At 46.9% G+C, this 19,386-nt stretch overlaps 1 protein-coding gene across 1 annotated transcript; it reads right to left on the reverse strand.

The window, feature by feature from the left end:
* Positions 1–387: 387 nt before the first annotated feature.
* AQP8 (aquaporin 8) lies at positions 388–12,077 on the reverse strand. The gene is made up of 6 exons (XM_081840456.1): positions 11,772–12,077; positions 8,541–8,803; positions 5,458–5,584; positions 4,069–4,283; positions 2,876–3,010; positions 388–1,276 (listed from the first exon to the last, which is right to left on the reverse strand). Exons 2-6 carry the CDS (start codon positions 8,789–8,791, stop codon positions 1,234–1,236), a joined length of 771 nt encoding a protein of 256 aa, XP_081696582.1. The 5' UTR covers positions 8,792–8,803; positions 11,772–12,077; the 3' UTR covers positions 388–1,233.
* Between the last annotated feature and the right edge of the window lie 7,309 nt (positions 12,078–19,386).

Here is a 19,386-nt window from a genome sequence, read left to right on the forward strand (position 1 = left end):
GCACTTCTCCAAATTTTGCAAGCCAGCTCTCCGGCCAAGTCATGTGTACAAAAAAGGCATACACTTGATTCGAACTGATTTGTTGTATTTCATTCAAATGAATCTCAAAGCAGCTTACAAACAGTAACAACAATAACAATAACAAAACATACTGGAACATCACAAATACAACACAAATCATATGAAATGGTTAGCAAACCATCAATAAAGCAATATGCTTGAGTAAAGTGTGCATAGGGATGCATATAATAGGGGAAACAACATACAAAAAATGCACTGTATTGGGGAAAATCGCTCTGCAAAAATGTGTACATTAAGCAAAACTGCATAGAAACATGCTTGTTAGGAGAAATTCACATTAAAACGCTGGTGAATTTTCATGAGGACTTAAAAAAAATGCAGAATGATTTGGAAATGCAAAGATCTGAATCTAAGACTGGAGAAACTGAGAGACACCAAAATGGACAGATTCGATTATCCCTTGAAATTTGCACCTCTCTGAATTTTCTGTAGTGATGTTCTGTAGTGTATACAATGTAGTGTATACAATGCTGTTCTGTAGTGTATACAATAATGCATATGCTATATTACAGTGAAAACAGCACACACAAAAAGATTATATATGGGGAAATTGCTTCCCGAAAATGTGTACAGTGGGGGAAATTCATACTAAAATTTGCACTGATCAATTTACACGAGGCCTTGTGCAAGCCCCAGTGGAATGAGGGTGAGCTGGGCCAGCAGATTCCCAGGTGCTGCCCAAGAGCTCCAGGCTATTCAGGTGGAACTTGCCCAGAGGAGAGCCACCATCTGGATCAATGAGGGCGCTGGTGGTGTCTGTGTCCAATATCCTAACAGCGTTGAGAACATATGACAGTAAGAAGTGCCCAGCTCCTGGGTCAGGCTGAAAGGGGCCACCCAGCCTAGCATCCTGGTCTCACTGTGGCCGGCCGATGCAGGCCCTGAGCCCAACAGCAGCAACTCTCTCTGCTTGGGTTTCCCTAGCAGCAATGCACGGGGAGAAGGAGCCCCCTTGCTTTAAATAGTAGAGAGCAGCACTCAACAGAACGGTCCAGGAGCCTGCCTGTCTCCTCCAGGTGGGGGCCGCCCAAGACTTTGGCCATGAAGGAAACGGGGAAGCAGAGGTTGAGAAGTGGAGGGTTATTGGAGAGCTCTGGAGCAGTGGTCTGTTGATGTTGTGCTGCCCAGCGCTGGAGCCTGCTCAGAGGATGCTCATTTCAGGAAGATGCGGGTTTTCTTGTCCCCAATCAGAGTCCTGAAGGAACAAAAGGATGAACCAGTTAGAATCAGTACTTTGGGGGGAGGGCATTCCTAGGCTCCATTTATAGCAGCTGGAGAGGATGGGTGACTCTAAACATAAGAATCTAAGAACAGGCTTCTGGGTCAGGTCAGTGGCCCAACGATGTGAGCTGGCTGGATGTAGAGGAGCGGTGGGAGAGACTGGTTGGGGAACCCCCAAGGGAACCCCCAGGGGAGGAAGGCTCAGAACCAGGGGGTTGGTGGTGGGATGACGATGAGTGGACAAAGGGAGAAGAGGTAGCAGACTGAGAGGAGGAGATGTCGGAAACAGAAGTAATGGTTTAGTGAGCGGGAAGAGTCTGTGGCAGAGAGCAGTCCAAAATGAGAAGCAGGAGTGGAGGCCTCAAGAGATAGAGATGAGGCAGACTGCAGAAGAAGCCAGGGAGTTTCCCCCTCCAAAGGGGGCCCATTTAGTCCAGCCTCTTGTTGTCACAGTGGCCAACCAGATACCTGGGGGAAACCAGCAAGTAGGATTTGAACACAGAGCACCCTCCCCTCATGTGGTTTCCAGCAATTGACATTCAGAAGCATTGCTTTGGCTTTGATTCAGGGGCCTGATGGGAGTTGCAGTTCAGCAACAGTTTCAACTTCTAAATGCCTACTGAAAACTTTTCTATTCTATCAGACATCAGCAGGCAACTAAGAATAAATCTTTCCATAACAGCGAGCTAATTTTCCCATTTTAACTTTTTTATATGATATTTATTGTCTGGTTTTATGTAGAATTGTAAAACGGCAAACTGCTCTGTTTTTTGTTTTTGTTTTAACAAAAGTCAGAGCATTCCATAAGTATGTTTATAAATTAAATTAAATTAAATACATCTGAAAGGCACCAGGTTGGGGATGGCTGGGCTGCACTGTGACTGTAGAATGGAACTCAGCAGTTCAGTGTAATCATGGGTGGCGCAATCTCTGGTGAAGTTGGGAGCATGACGCGGCCCCCAATGAGTAGCTGGTGACATTGATTCAGAGGCCCCAAGCTCTGTGAGAGAGAGCCAGTATGGCATAATCAGAACAGGGTGGGAGACCAGGGACTCAGCTACATTAGTCAAAAAATGCTTTGAATGCATTACAAACATGCAACACCAGATGGCACCAGAGAGCAAACAAATTTTTTCTATGCGATTTTTACATAGAATTTTTTTTTTTGTTACAACAGTTTAATTTCTGACTTATTTATAGCATTTTTTTCCTGTGTGTAGATCCAACCCAGGGTTCAAATCCCCACTCTAGCATGGAACTCACTGGGTGTGACCTTGGGCCAGTCACCGCCCCTCAGCCTAGCCTACTTCACAGGCTTGTTGTGGGGATTAAATGAGGAGGGGAAGAACCATGAGCTCCTTGGGGGGGGGGAGATGGGATATAAATGCAATTATTATTATTATTATTATTATTATTATTATTATTATTATTACTACTACTACTACTACTACTACTATTATTATTAAAGACCTGCACTCCTATCTCAACACAACAAGAGCTTTCCATCCACTCACATTACCACCTCCCCCCCCCTCACTTTGGGAAATGGAACACACACACCCCATCTACCTACCTTATCAATGCACCAACAAGGAGTCCGGCCACCATAGGGCCGACCCAGTACACCCAGTGGTAGTCCCAGTAGTTGGCGACCAGTGCAGGGCCAAACGCTCTGGCTGGGTTCATGCAGCCTCCTGAAACACCTCCCCTGCATGGCGGGAAAAGAAAAGGAGCAGCCGTGTATCAAAGGTCAATGCTGAGCAAACATCCCATAATATATCCCAAAGCCTCCGTGAAAGCAGAGCTGCCGTTTCCCAAGAGGGGGGAACATTTCAGGGCCGGGTGCGAGAGCTCTTTACCATTTGCCGACAACCATATGTGATGGGGAAGCTGCAGGATTTTATCCCTACACCCATCTGTCAGCGACAGATCAATCCTGGTGTCTGAAGCCCTTCTCAGTGTTTAAGCAAAAGCCTCCTCTTTCAATAAAGATGGGGAGCAGGGCTGGTGGCTGAATAACCTTTTTTGCCTTGATAACTGTCCGTTCTGGTTAGCGGATGCAAGCAATTCAAGGAGACCCAACAGGCAATCTGCTGCTGGCTGTCAGGATTCGCATGAAGGACACTGGCCCTGAGCATGTGGTGTCAGCACTGAGGCTGGCTTGAGAGCACAAAAGTGCATAAGGAGCCCTGCTGGATCAGGCCAAAACAGTCCCGTCTAGTCCAGCCTCCTGCTTTCACAGTGGCCAAATACTCCTAAGAACCTCAGAATCAAGGTAGACTGCCTCAGGAACTGGAGGTTTCATAAGAAGAGCCTGGGGGAGGCATCTAGTCCAGCACCCCATTCTTACAGTGGTCAAGCAGATGCCCCAACGGGAAGCCCATAAGCAAGGCCAGAGTGCAAGTCCTAGCAGCTAGGACTGAGCAGAATCCTGCCTCTGACAGTGGAGGGAAAACAGCCCTTGCTGAAAGCTTTCCATATTATCAACCAGGAAGAGATCCAACCCTAAGTGTCTTTGCAAGGAATGTGAGCATTGAAATGCAGGTTGAGGAAACCATGTGCTGAATCTATCCAAACACACCTTATAGCTCATTCTCAAGCCAATTTTTCAGCGATGCATTTTGGTATGTTCTTTTGAGAGGAGAATTGCACCTCAAAATTCAGTGTATTGTGAAATCCGAAGGATAATTACGTTCCAGTCCATGTATTAGTCTGGGAGGGATGAATTACATCAGCTCCCTTTGCAGGAATGCCAGCTAAACTCACCCTGCGAGGATGTCTGCCGTCACGGTGAAGCCGATACAGAAGGGAGCCAGGGGGGTCTTGGTCTTCTCGTTGATGGCCCCCATGCAGACCGTCATGACCAGGAACATGGTCATCACAATCTCACCCACCAGAGCTGCAGGGATTTGGTCATCCGAGGTGATGGAGGTGAACGCCGCTCCTGTGGCATTGTCGTACCTTTCCCAGACGGTCATCACCTGCAACAGATTTAGAGGTTTCCAAATTTAATTTCAGATGCACAAGGGATACAAAAGTAGATGTGGACATATTGGGTCCCCCCACACACATACATTTTAGTCCCATCATGTATGGCACGGACTCCGTCTCTAAGACCAGTTGGTTGTTTTTCATACCGTTGCCACTGGAAGTCCTTTGACAGTGGGGCAAACAACACAAGAAATGAAATACAGAACCATATTTCCAAATCTGCACTGATCCAAATACTGTGATGCAGTTCTCCATACAACTGATGTTTGCAAAACTTATGTCTGGGAAATCCCGGACATGCCCTCTTTTGGGGGGCCAATATGACCATCTTGGGGAGGGGAATTTTCACATATGAAAGTAAATGTCCGGGATTTGGGGTTTTGCTTTTAAAAATTTTTGTATTGTTTTGGTGGGGCTCAGGCGGCATGGGCTTGGGGAGGGTGGGGGCACAGGTGCAGGCATAGGCAACTTGGGCTCAGACTCGGGTGCGGGTGGCTTGGACTTGGACTGCTCTGCATGCCACGGCTGCTGCCAGCCTGAGCTGGGGAAACAGGCATGTAGGCACAGCAGCGGCCCCGTGCACCTGCACCCATGTGCCTCATTCCCCAGCTCAGGCTGTCCTCTTTTTTGCTCTTCAAGATATGGCAACCCTACAAAACTGCACACATTAGGGGAAAGTATGCATAGAAGCTAAGACACTGGTGAAAATAACATGCATTATATACTACTTGCAAAAATGTGTGTCAAAACTGCATTGAAAATGTGTTTATTAGGAGAAATTTGCAAGCAATTGCTGATGCATTTTCATGACAATTTTTCTTTTTAAAAAAAGAAATTCACAAATTGCTGCAGAAATCTGGAAAACAGAACTTCAAACCGGGAAAATGAGAAAGTGGGAGAACCAAAACTGAAGGGTCCTTCCATTTAGCTGTGAGTCCTAAGCACACACCGCCCCAGCTCCTGCTGCATTAACAGATATCATAATTGATGTTCTTTGGGCATTTTTTCAGAGGGGCATGCTTGGGAGAATGACAGAGACCTGCCATCTGCTGCTACCTCTGATTATGGCAATGCCATGCCATCCCAAGAAGCAAACCTTCACACGTGCCCATTGACAGATGCTGTCCTTCCCCCTCCCCTATCCAGCCCCATCACCGATCATACCTTGGCCAGCCCGGCTCCGATGAGCCCACCACACAACTGGGAGATCCAGTAAGGAATGAGCATGACCATGTTCAGCCCACCCACGAGCCAGGCCCCGAGGGAGACCGCAGGGTTATAATGGCCACCACTGTAGGGGGAGAGGAGAGAGAGCATTGTTAGAGGGCTCCTGAGAAAGAATAGTGTACTCCATGGGTAGGCAAATTAGGGCCCGGGGACCGGATCCGGCCCAATCGCCTTCTCAATCTGGCCCGCGGACAGTCCAGGAATCAGCGTGTTTTTACAGGAGTAGAATGTGTCCTTTTATTTAAAATGCATCTCTGGGTTATTTGTGGGGCATAGGAATTCATTCATATATATTTTTCAAAATATAGTCCGGCCCCCCACAAGGTCTGAGGGACAATGGACCGGCCCCCTGCTGAAAAGGTTTGCTGACCCCTGAGGGGGGATGCCTGGCTTGACAGCAGTCCATGTGAAAAAGACCTAAGGGTCTTAGTAGACAAAAAGCTTACCAGTTTGCTGCAGCAGCAAACAAATCTCATGCTGTGCCCAAAGATATTTAGTGTCCAGATCAAGGGAAGTAATAAAAGGTAAAGGTACCCCTGCCCGTACGGGCCAGTCTTGACAGACTCTAGGGTTGTGCGCTCATCTCACTCTAGAGGCCGGGAGCCAGCGCTGTCCACAGACACTTCCAGGTCACGTGGCCAGCGTGACGAAGCTGCTCTGGCAAACCAGCACCAGAGCAGCACACGGAAACGCCGTTTACCTTCCCGCTAGTAAGCGGTACCTATTTATCTACTTGCACTTAAGGGTGCTTTCGAACTGCTAGGTGGGCAGGAGCTGGGACCGAATGATGGGAGCTCACCCCGCCACAGGGATTCGAACCGCCGACCATGCGATCGGCAAGCCCTAGGCGCTGAGGTTTTACCCACAGCGCCACCCGCATCCCCTAAGGGAAGTAATAGTACCACTCTATTCTGACTTGGTCCCGACCCTATTTGAAATCCACTGCATCTAGCTCTGGGCACCACAGTTTAAGAAGGATATTCACAGGCTGGAATGTGCGCTGAGAAGGGCCCAATGGACAACCCCCCCCCCCCCCAACTTTGCTGCTCCTCTAAGATCACAGTGCACTCTGCACATAACGTTATCATCACCAGCAGTTACTTCTGATAGGACATGAACAGTTTATAACCTGAGCTTTCACCTCCCCTGTTGTGAGGCCCAAGAATCACTTCTGCACTAAGTCCCTTCTGATGTTACCGACAAGCAGATAAAGAGGGAGGGAAAAACAGATCATAAACTACAGGTGACTAGGGTTTAGGGTTGCCATATTTCAAAAAGTAAAAGCTTTTGAGGGGAGGACCTGAAAATGATTGAGCTTTTTAAAAAACAAACCCCAAAGTTATTGAATGGGTTTCCCCCCCCAAAAAAAAATGCCAAAAAAGTGATTTATTTATTTTTATTGACTTGCCTAAGATCCAGGACAAAATGCCACCTTTTGAAAATTCCCCCCAGATGTCAATTCTGCCTTTGAAATCCTGGTCATGTCCGGGAAAATCCAGACATATGGCAGCCCTATGTCCTGATTTAAAGGGACTTGTTTACTCCATTAATCAAGGAGAACAAAGTTTTAAGGGCAAATGTCCCTTGCGTCAAGAGGCAAAAAGATTAACCCTTTTTGGACCAATCACCCTACTGCCATTCCAGCTGGGGAGCTGGAGTTCGAATTGGAGACATTTGGAATATGACTGTCCCCATTCCAGAACGCAGCCTCACCTCAGTCAGATTCAGAGGTGACCACAGACCCTTCCAAATTAGCTCCTGGCCTCCTATTGGGATTCATTGGTACCCAACCATCTCAAGTTAGGCAACACTTCCTCTCCTCTCTGCTTAAGACCTTGGAGGCAGGGTTGAGCATCTTATTTTTTTATTTAAAAAAAGGATGCCTCTGAGCACATTCTGGACCCTAAGGCTATGCTTTCAGTGTTGGAACTGTATTGAGTTCACAGAGCTTTCACACAAAAGTCCACTCTCCCTCTCACTTTCTTCATTTTAGCTGCCTCATTCAGGTAGGGAGAAATTAATTTTGTTGCTGCTGCTGTTCAGTGATGGCTTTCTATGTTCCTGTGTTCAAGATGGATCTGCTGAGAATCACCCAGAGATATGCCAGTAGATCCCGATTGGACGTCTGCCCCCGCTTTCCTTCCATCCCACAGCCAGAAGCTGGTTGCTGAAGGATGGCTTCCCACATCAGGGTCTGCAACCCCCTGAGAGATCTGTCTTGGCTCCTTTCAGTTAAGCTTTGCCTGGAAGGGGGGTAGGGAAAGAAGGAACGCCATCCCTGCTGCCATCTCAGGACATAGAAGTAAGAACAGAACCGTCCTCTCACTGGCAGGCTCAGGTTCCCACAGGGGCCAGACATTCAGCTCAGCTCACATTTAAGGGTGAAGCCACCTAATTCTCACTTTGTGAAACATTATATGAACAGAAGCACAGCGATCCTTCAAAAATTTTACCCTTCTCTGGATTTTGCAATGCATTTCTCCAGCCTAACAGTGTGTGTTCAGAAATGCACGACTGAAAGTGACATGAAAAATGCATTATATGACAGGAAATCACTTTTCCATTAGGCAAAATTGCAGGCAAATATGTGCATATTCAGATAGATTTGCCCTAAAATGCTGATGAATTGTCATGAGGTTTCCTTTTTAAATTGCAAACTGATAAGTGTATCATGCACACTTCTTCAGTGTATCTGAAGAAGTGTGCATGCACACGAAAGCTCATACCAAGAACTGACTTAGTTGGTCTTTAAGGTGCTACTGGAAGGAATTTGTTTTGTTTTGATAAGGAAATGTTAAGATTGGAAAAAGGATAAACAGAAATTGACACATCTCTCCATCCCTCCTTTCTCTCGCCACCCCACCCCAAAAAAGGTCTGGCTGGAGATGCCTAAGCCTTGCAAAAACTCCCAGAAGCCTTTGCAGGAACAGCCACCTTCCCTGGGTACTGATAGAATCCAAGAGTCCTGTTCCTGCCCCACCCCACCCCTGCTACAAGTCCACCTTCCCTCTTTCCTTCACCTGATGTTCCCCAAAACCGCAATGGTGAGCCCCAAGGCCAGTCCGTGCGCCAAGGCCGGCTGCAGCCTCCCGGTGCCATCCGTGTTCTCGATGACCGATGCACAGCCAATGAAGATGAAGAAGGCCGACCCCACCAGCTCTCCGATGCAAGGCTGGACGTATTGCTCAAACCAGTGAGGCTGCGGGGGGCTGCTTTTGCCCTCTAAATCCAGCTCCTTGACGGACATCCGGCCAAACTCCACGTCTGTCATGCCTGGGCAAATCTGGAAGACAAGAGCCAGGCTTTGGTGACCAGCCAGCACCTGGTGAGCCCTCCCAGGTCAGCTGAACGGAGGTTGACCCTGGTATGTGACACAATGAAGACTTAAATCCAAATGCCACTGTATGTGCTGTTCCCATGGGGCACTCTGTTCTGGACTTGGGGCAAGGACTTGGCAAGGCTGCATCCCCATTGTTCCCTCTCTGGCTCCCACCACACAGGAGAGCTGGCCTTCCGCAAGGGAGAGGGAAACTTAGTCACCCTCCTCTTAATAATAGGGCACAACAATTGCCTCCATTGATAAGGCCAAGGTCCATCTGGCCCTGCATTCCGTTTCTTCAGAGCAGCCAAGCCAGAGTTTCGGGAAATGAGCAAGAGGAGTTGCTTTCTATCATGTCAGCCCCTTGATCCATTGAGCTCAGAACTGTCTGCATTGATAGGAAGAAACTCTAAAGAGTTTCAGGGAGGGGACATTCCTACCTGGAGATGCCATTAGGTAAAGGTAAAGGGACCCCTGACCATTAGGTCCAATCATGGACGACTCTGGGGTTGCGGCGCTCATCTCGCTTTATTGGCCGAGGGAGCCGGCATACAGCTTCCGGGTCATGTGACCAGCATGACTAAGCCGCTTCTGGTGAACCAGAGCAGCGCACGGAAACACCGTTTACCTTCCCGCTGGAGCGGTACCTATTGATCTACTTGCACTTTGACGTGCTTTTGAACTGCTAGGTGGGCAGGAGCAGGGACCAAGCAACGGGAGCTCACCCTGTCACGGGGATTCGAACCACCGACCTTCTGATCGGCAAGTCCTAGGCTCTGTGGTTTAACCCACAGCACCACCCGCGTCCCTTTTGGAGATGCCATTAGCAGCTATTAAAGCTGACACCTTCTGCACACAAAGCAGAGGCTCTGCCTGCTACAGCCCTTCCCCTAAATGAAAATCAAGATTCCAGTCCTCATGTTTCTGTCTTATACAGAGCAAGACCGCTGCTCCACTTGGCTCAGGATTGTCAACCCTGACTGACAGCAGCTCTCCAGGGTTTCAGGCCGGGGACAGTCCCAATTCTACTTGGAGGTGCCATCATGGAATGAACTTGAGACCTTCTGCATAAAAAGCAGGGTCTCTGTCACTGAACTACACTTCCCAAGGCTATCAGATTCACACATGCACATTGAAGCTGGAAGGCTTAGGGGAGCGCCATTGGTTTGGTCGCACCGGGCACAGAGCCTCAGCAACATTGCAGCTCTGATTTACAATGGCGCAAGGTGGAAGGGCGCCAAATTTCGGTGTCACACAGGACACCACTGAAATTTGAGACGGCAAGATCTGCCGCTGGTCTCACTTGCTCTCCACGCTTGCCATTGCCAGCAGCTTGTACTCAGAGACATGCTGCCTCCAAAAGAGGAGGCAGAACATTCCCATCATGGATAGCAGTCACTGATTGCCTTATCTTGCATGGATTTCTCCAATCCCCTTTTAAGGTTGATGGCCATTGCTACATCTTCTGGGAGTGAATTCCTAAGAACATAAGAAGAGCCTGCTGCATCCAGCGAAAGGCATATCTAGTTCAGCATCTCACTGTCAGGAGGTCCTACACACGAGTAGGAGTCCAGCAGAGACACATGCCCGACTGGCATGTTCTCTCCCTCCTGGTCGGTTGTTTGAGAGATTCAAAATCTTTCTCCAGCCTGAACATCGCAGCGACTGATATCTAAGGGGCATCAGCACACTTCAGGATCACCAGAGTATAGGCAGTCAGTGTTCAGACTCAATAGCGCAGCAATTTGGCTAAAGTACATTTACAGTGGTACCTCGGATTAAGAACTTAATTCGTTCTGGAGGTCCGTTCTTAACCTGAAACTGTTCTTAACCTGAGGTACCACTTTAACTAATGGGGCCTCCTGCTGCTGCTGCGCCGCCACGCGATTTCTGTTCTCATCCTGAAGCAAAGTTCTTAACCCGAGGTACTATTTCTGGGTTAGCAGAATCCATAGCTGTCAGCTTTTCCCTTTTTTTGTGAGGAATCCTATTCGGAATAAGGGAATTTCCCTTTAAAAAAGGGAAACGTTGACAGCTATAGCGGAGTCTGTAACCTGAAGAGTCTGAAACCTGAAGCGTCTGTAACCTGAAGCGTCTGTAACCCGAGGTACCACTGTATTTACATACACACACTTGGAGCATCATTCCACACTTAGGTACTATTTGCTGTGATGTTTGGACTGGAGAAAGATTTTGAATCTCTCAAACAACCGACCAGGAGGGAGAGAACATGCCAGCTGGGCATGTGACTCTACTGGACTCCTACTCATGTGTAGGACCTCCTTACACTCACGGTGGCTGACCAGATGCCCCAAAGGGATGCCCACAGGCAGGATCCGAGCACAAGAGCAGCTCTCTACCACTGTGGCTCCCAGCAACTGGCATTTGGAAGCATTCCTGCTTCTAACTATGGAGGCAGAGCATAGCCATCATGTCTATTAGCCATTGTTAGCCCTCTCCATGAATTTGTCCAAAACTCTTTTAAAGCCATCCAAGTTGGTGACCATCCCTGCCTCCTGTGGGAGGGAGTTCCACAGTTTAACTGTGCACTAAGGTGTGATGCAAATCTAATAATACAGTGGTACCTCAGGTTACAAACGCTTCAGGTTACAGACTCCACTAACCCAGAAATAGTACCTCGGGTTAAGAACTTTGCTTCAAGATGAGAACAGAAATCGTGCGGCGGCAGTGGGAGGCCCCATTAGCTAAAGTGGTGTCTCAGGTTAAGAACAATTTCAGGTTAACAATGGACCTCCAGAACGAATTAAGTTCTTAACCTGAGGTACTACTGTAAATTAATGGGGGGGGGGAGAGACTTCCTATACTCTCCAACAAGCCCTCTCTAACATTTCCATCCATTCCCAAGGCAAAAGGTTTGCAGAGGGAATTCCTGCCTCCCTCCTTCCCCATCCATCCACTGTTGCTCACTTACCAGCTCCAACTATTCCAGCTCTCTGTTCCTGAAAAAGAGATCAGAGATGCCTGCTTAGCCACCAGCAAGTCCTTTCTGCAGAATGGTTCTGTTTCCTCAGCGCCGAATGCTTTACTATCCCCGTAAAATATTGGCACACTCCCTGCTTGACCTGTGGTATAAAAGAAGTGTAAAATAAACAAAAAAAAAAAGGTGTGGGTGGGGTGAGTGGAAGGGATTTGTGCAGTTAAAAAAATGCAGTAGAAGTCATTGAGTGTGTTTCAGCTGACAGAGAAATAACAGCTATTTATCTGGGTGGTTCTATGCTTCAAGGATTTGTTTTGCGGGCCTGAGCCAAGTCTGGTTGTCTGCCTGGACTGAAGTGCAGAGTGCAAAACCCATGGCGCCACAAGGGGGAAGGGGAGGGGAGGAAACAGGTCCTCCTCAGAGCATAGGCACTTTCCCTGCAGTTGCGGTCTCTCTACACGTGAGGAGGAGACAGTGCTCCTGTGCACGTGCAGAGTGTCATCACCGGTGCCTTTCGTCAACAACTAGGAAAGCCTCACACAGGCCACCTACCAGGAACTACCAGGTGATGCCCTAGAGCCTGTTCGCACTGTCGTGGAATGTGCAGAGTATTACTAAGGAACAGTGCCCCTGAGCATGTACAGAGGGTCTTTCATTATGCACCATCAGTCAGTCTTTGGGGAAGGAGGACTGGAGGAAGCTGGGCATCTATGGGATGGAAATTGCCTGTAAAGTTTTGTTTTGTTTTTTTAAGCCTTTCTGGAAATGTCAGTGTGGTGAGCAGAAATTGCTGTTAGGCATTAGGAACGGAACTGAAAAACAAAACAGTTATGTACAGTGTTATGCCATTATTGCAGCCTTGGCCAATCTGGCATCCTCCACATTGTACAGATCACTATAATGCAGCCTTTGCCAGACTGGTGTTGGCTAGACCTGATGGAAGTTGTAGTCCAAAATGACTACAACTCCCATCAAGCCCAGCCAGCACCACGCTGGCAAAGGCTGCCTTATGGAGATCTGTACAGTGTGTCAGAATATAGAGGACTGCAAGCAGCTCTGGTCTCAGACAAGGGACCTCTTGCCCTCTAGCATGGCTCAGTGGCCTTACTGGAACCGTGAAGGTATCTTTAGTTAATATAATAATACAGTGGTACCTCTGAATGCGAACGAGATCCGTTCCGGAGCCCCGTTCGCATCCTGAAGCAAATGCAACCCGCGTCTGCGTGTCTGTGCGTGCACGGGTCACGATTAACCGCTTCCACGCATGCGTGTGATGCCATTTTGAGCATCTGCACATGCGCAAGCGGCGAAATCCGGAAGTAACGCATTCCGTTACTTCTGGGTCGCTTCGGAGCATAACCTGAAAACGCTCAACCTGCAGCATATTTAACCCGAGGTATGACTGTAATTTATTATTTATACCCTGCCCATCTGGCTGGGTTTCCCCAGCCACTCTGGGCGGCTTGCAACAAAATATTAAAATACAGTGGTCTGTTAAACATTAAAAGCTTCCCTAAACAGGACTGCCTTCAGATGTCTTCTAAAAGTCTGGTAGTTGTTCTTATCTTTGACATCTGGTGGGAGGGTGTTCAACAGGGCGGGTGCCACTACCGAAAAGGCCCTCTGCCTGGTTCCCTGTAACTTGGCTTCTCGCAGTGAGGGAACCGCCAGAAGGCCCTCAGCACTGGACCTCAGTTAACGGGCAGAATGATGGGGGTGGAGATGCTCCTTCAGGTATACTGGACCGAGGCCATTTAGGGCTTTAAAGGTCAGCACCAACACTTTGAATTGTGCTCGGAAACATACCGGGAGCCAATGTAGATCTTTCAAGACCGGTGTTATGTGGTCTTGGTGGCCGCATTCTGGATTAATTGTAGTTTCTGGGTCACCTTCAAAGGTAGCCCCACTACCTTTCATAAATGCAGTCCTACAGCTTAAAGGTGATAAAAGACTTAAATGCCTCAGAAAATAATAATAAGTACCTAAACAGTATGTGCAGAGGGACTGAGTTAACCTGGATGGAGAGATGTATGACAAAACCTCCTCGTCTTTGGCACAGCTAGAATAAAGGCCATTGCAGAAAGGTAATGGTCTCATCCATTGGCCCACCCAACTTTTTACTCTGGGCCTGCCCACCACTGGAATGAGGCCCTCCAGTCATTTCCCTGGAAAGGAATGTGGCCCTTTGGTTGAGAAAAAGTTCCCTTATGCCTGCCCTAGGACATCTCAGTCAACTGATCTTTTATTTGTTTTGTTTAATCAGAAAGGCATGGAATGAAAAAGCACCATGAATATTATCAGGCTTCAAAGACACAGAGATCAAAGCACACAACTCCTAAGATATGGAAATAACCCAGCATCCAATTACAAAAGTGTGGAGATTCTAGTACTCAATTAAATCAGTGTATTCTCATTATGAAACACATCATTTGCTTTTGTTTATGTAATAAATTTCTATCCCACACCTTTAACAGCTACAATCCCCAGGGTGGCAAGCAGTTTAAAAAATACAAAAAATTAAAATCTAAAAACATGTTATAATTAATTACAATAAAAATATCATCCTACAAACAGCAGAAAGCAAATCACAGCAGCTGTCGTAAATGCAGTCCTACAGCTTAAAGGTGATAAAAGACTTAAATGCCTCAGAAAATAATAAAAAGTACCTAAACGATATGTGCAGAGGGATTGAGTGAACATCCTTGGCAAGGGTACCTCCAAGAGATAATTTGGGAAGAGTGAATCTGCCCAGTTTAGTTTCCCAAATTCAGTTTTGCACATTTCGCAGCAATTTGCAAATTTCTTCTCTTTAAATCCTCGCAGAAATTTGTTAGTATTTTAGTGCAAATCCTTCCCAACAGACACATTTTTTGCGTACACATTTGACTCATATACACACATTTTTGCAAGCAATTTCCCCCGATAGAATGCATTTTTGTATGCTATTTTCTCTAACGCATGCATTTTATATGCACGCTTCCCTCCAATAGGTTTTTTTATTTTTTTACATTATTTAGTTGGAGGACTGCTCTGCAAAATTCAGTGAGAAGTGTGATTTTTTTAGTTTCCAAGTAAAATGCAAACAAAAAACAAATCTCTCCCCCCATCCTTATCTACAACCCAAAAGATAACCACCCGTCACATCTCAGAAGTTGGGGGCATTTTGCAGGCAGCCTCCCATACACGTCTCACTGGCTGGGCAAGGTCTGTGCAGGACAAGATGGTGTAGCGAATTAATCATTATTAACACAGTCCCTGAACTATCTTTAAGCCTCCCAGTGGACAGAGATTAAGGCGCTGGAAGCAATTGCTTAAAGCATCTTTCCCCAACCTGGAGCCCTGCAAATGCTTTGGACCCGAACTCCCAGAGCCAATCAGGATAGCTGTGCGTCCATCAAACCTGGCACCACACAGCTGTGCTGGCTGGGACTGATGGCAGTTGTGGTCCAAAACATCTGGAGGTCACAGGCTGGGGGAGTCTGGCTTAAGCGACACCAATCAATTCACTGGTCGGGCTCAGTTCTTGGACTTAACAGCAGGGCTTTCAGGACGGAGAGGAAATCTCAGGATCTGGTGCCTGCAATAAAGTTAGTAAGTCTTACACAGGATTTTCAGCTCAAAGGAAATAAGTCTGCAGTGCTGAGAGAAGTTAATTACCCTTCGCTTGTTCTTCTGAACCTGGAAAAAGAGGACGCTTTGCTGGTGCGAGTGATTCTAGCGGTGTAGTTGCAACTCCTCATTGATGAGACACTGCTCCACGACAGCCCCCTCCAAAAGATGCCTTTTTATCCTCCTTTGGAGGCTGGGGAGAGGTCTTGCCCTCCTTGGTGCTCATTGGCTGGTAGACAAGTAAGAGTTCTTGGCCTGCTCCTCCCTCCAGTATCTGACAGGTGGTGCTAGTCTATTGCATACCCCCATTTTCCTCTGGAGGGGAGGAGGACCTCAGAGGTAGGTGTTGTGATCTCAGTAGCAACAGCCAGCATCTTCAGGCAGTTGTTAAGGCTCTCACATCCTCCTGATAGGTTCACCAGCACCAAGGCTTCGCCTTGGCCCCTTGCACCAGGTGACTGGGTTTCTAAGCCATCATTTGAAAGGCCCAAAGTGTCCCAGAGAGACACAGTGTCAGGCATTGTGGGAAATTGAGATGGTGGACTGGAGGCTAAGTCGCCACTGCTGCAGTGATGTGTATGGCCCAGGAAGTCCACTAATGTAGGCAAGAGCCTGCCAGGGGGTATCTTGTCCAGGACCCCCTCAAACCCAGAGCCAGCCCTGTATGTACTATATATCATCGATTTGTTTTGCTCTGCAGCCAACAAAAGGCTCCCAGAGTGGCTAACAAATGACTAAAAAAGGAAGAGAGGGGCATTTTTAAAAGACACAACAGAAAATGAAACTGGATTGGGATGGAGGAGGAAATGAACAAACTCAGGAACAAGTTCATAATATTAATTTCATTTATTAAATTTGTATACTGGCCTTCATCTGAAGGTCACTGGGCAGTTCACAATATGACACATCTTATTAATTTGGTCACCCAGAAACGTTATGCATTTTCTTGGTATACTGTGGGATCCATTTTGTCTGGATAGATCCATTTTTACTTGGGAATGGATATAAGGTGAGAGAAATCCAAACAATGGGGAAACTGGAGCACACCAGGAGAGAGGAAGCAAAAGAATTTGCCAGGCAAAAGTGGGCGGTTGATACCCAACAGAGAAGAAGACCCAGCCTGAAGGGTTGTCACTCAAGATCACCTAACAGCCTGAAATTGGCCTACCAGCCCTGCCCTCCAAAAGTGGCCTAAGGATGGTTTGGCTTGAACCGCACCCATCGGTCCATCACCTGATACTATGTGGCATCAGGGACAGGACAAGTAAATGGCAGGAAGAACAAGAACACACACACCAGTGCCCTCCCGATTCTTCTTTTCCAATGGCTGGCATAGGAGTTGACACTCTTGGACCTGACACTTTTCCCCATTGCTCAGTGACAACCAAATTCAAAATGTGCTGAAATAAAGCTGGAGAGAAAGACTAGAAGATCCTTTTGTGTTCCTTCCAACTCTACAATTGTTGTAGTGCAATGCATCTGGAGGGCACCAGCTTGTCATTCTTAGCTGGGAACATTCTGTTCCAACTTCCCGTGTCTCTTCAGCTATCCCTCTGAACTTGCACAGGAGATTCTCATTTCCCGAAATTTAGGAATGCCCATTTGCTGTTGAGTCCTTGAATTAAGATACTGGGCTTTGTCTTTTCCTTGCCTCAATTGATCATTAGCCAGACAGAAGCACCCTCATCACGTTTTTATGTTCAAGAGAGCTCAGAAGGGCTTACTCTCAAGGGCTGCACACGCATGCAAGGTTTTTTGAAGTGTGAGGTCAGCATCCTCAAAATGTCATCCCCTCTCCTGCCTCAATTTAATCTGGATTTGCCATTCCCGTACTTCATTTTGTTGTTTTTTTACTGAGTTTTCCACAGAAACAGCAAATCCGGATTAAATGAGGAAACAATATGAGACAGCATTTTAATGAGCACAACATCTTGTGGACAAGGTGTGAGATGCATAGGCAGAAGCAGCATGGAATGTGCAATCAGCTGTCTTGTGGAAATCCCCAAAATACAAACAGATGTGTATAAAAAAAGGCAAATGAGGAAAGATTGGGAAAGAAGTATGCGCAAGATTCTGTTTTGGACAAACGAATGTTTAAACCAGTGGTTCTCAAACTTTTTCCGGCCACTGTCTGCTTGGTTCCATAAACTCATCCCCAGTGCCCTTACCCTATACCTCAAAAAACATTATTCAGAATAGTGGTTTGCACAACCCACTAAGGAAGACAGTAGCACAATAAAATTCAAAACAGTAACAATTAGTTGCATATTTATCCAAAATCCAATTAAAGCTATTTCGTTTAATTCAGCAAAACTGATTAAATTTATCCAGCAATGCCAGCTCTTCAAAGTCTGATAGCCATTTGCACCTGCAGCCTGCCATCTCTTCCCTCTTAGTGCCCCCTAAGTAATCCCCCTCCCCCCGGGGGGCAGTACCGCCCACTTTGGAACCCGCTACAGTGGTACCTCAGTTTTCGAACGCAATCCGTTCCAGAAGACGGTTCGCCTTCCAAAACGTTCAAAAACTGAAGCATGCATTTTTGGAAGCATTTACGGCTTCCAAAAAGTGTTTGAAAACTGAAGCGGTTACTTCTGGGTTTTTGGCATTCAAAAACCAAAAGGTTCAACTTCCAAGACGATCAAAAACTGAGGTACCACTGTGTTTTAAACAGCTAAGCACAATGTTTTTGAGCTGTTCAGAAGTGCTGACAGGGCCTTGCTCTTGTGAGTCTGACTATGGACGGGTGGAGAAATTCGATTTAAACAATTGAAGCAATATTCAAACTCAAAGACAGCCATCCTTCAACATTTGCATTTCTCTGACATTCTCAGTGCAATTCTCCAGCCCAGTAATGCGTATAGAAATGTATGTATTAAGGTTAAAGGGTGCACGAAAATCCATCTATTTGTGAAAATAACACACAAAAGTGTGTGATATTAGGGGGAAATTGTATGACACATATGTGAACATTAGTCAAAACTGCACACAAAATTTAATAGGAGAAATTTGCACTAGGGTGCTGGTGAATTTTCATGGGGATCTTCACTAAAAAACAATTGATGTGGAAATGGGAAGAATGGATTGAAGGAACAAAAAACTAAAGAAATTGAAATTGAGGGATTCACTTATTCCTGGTACTGGTGCCCTGCAAGATGTCCAGACTTGCCCCAGTACTCAGTCTCTGACAGTGGCAAGCAAAAGACTCCAGAAATAGAAACTGATTACATGTCATTACAGATTAAATGGTTGCAATGCACAAAGCGTGTGCGTGTGCGAATATAATTAAAAGACTTGCCCAAAAAAATTTCATGTGCCAAAACTAATAATCACAGGAAGCCAGCAATTAAAGATCTCCTTGGAGGGAGGATGGGAACTATTAAGGGCACAATTAAGAGAAGCGCTTCAAGTGGCAGCAACAGGCTGCCTGCAATCAGGGATCCTGCCTCTCTGCTTGAAAAGGAGCAAGTGAAGAAGCTTCTCTTACTTTTGTATAGGAGGCTGAATGGGGGGCTTCCCTCGTGCTTAATCCAGAAGCTGCAGGTAGTGCAGAAGGCTGCTGCACTATTGCGGACAGCAATGAGGTTTTGTCACCTGTGCTCAGATCTGCACTGATTGCAGATTTGCTACTGGGTCAGGTTCAAGGCGTTACTATATAAAACCCTTAAGAACTTGGAACCAGTACACCTTCAAGATCGCCTTCCCTACATGTCGGTGGGGTGGGTGGTGGGGAGGGCAGAGGGCATGTTTGCAGGTGGGAGGCCAATCTGTTTGGGACCCCCTCAACACTGGGGGTGCTCTGCCCCTGCCCACAAATATTGAAGGGGCCAAAAAGTCCCTTCTATCCCCTATAGTTGGCACGCCTGCAGATTCCCCAAAGATCCTATTCAACAGAGCACAACTGTGAAATTCCTCACTACAGAATGGGGGCAATGGAAACAGATAAAAAAGTCTGGACAAATTGCAGAGGAGACATCTTTTCCTGGCTGCTAGCCAGAGTAGT

Source organism: Podarcis erhardii (assembly GCF_964252035.2).
Source record: "Podarcis erhardii genome assembly, chromosome: 14".
NCBI classification, from domain to species: Eukaryota; Metazoa; Chordata; class Lepidosauria; order Squamata; family Lacertidae; genus Podarcis; species Podarcis erhardii.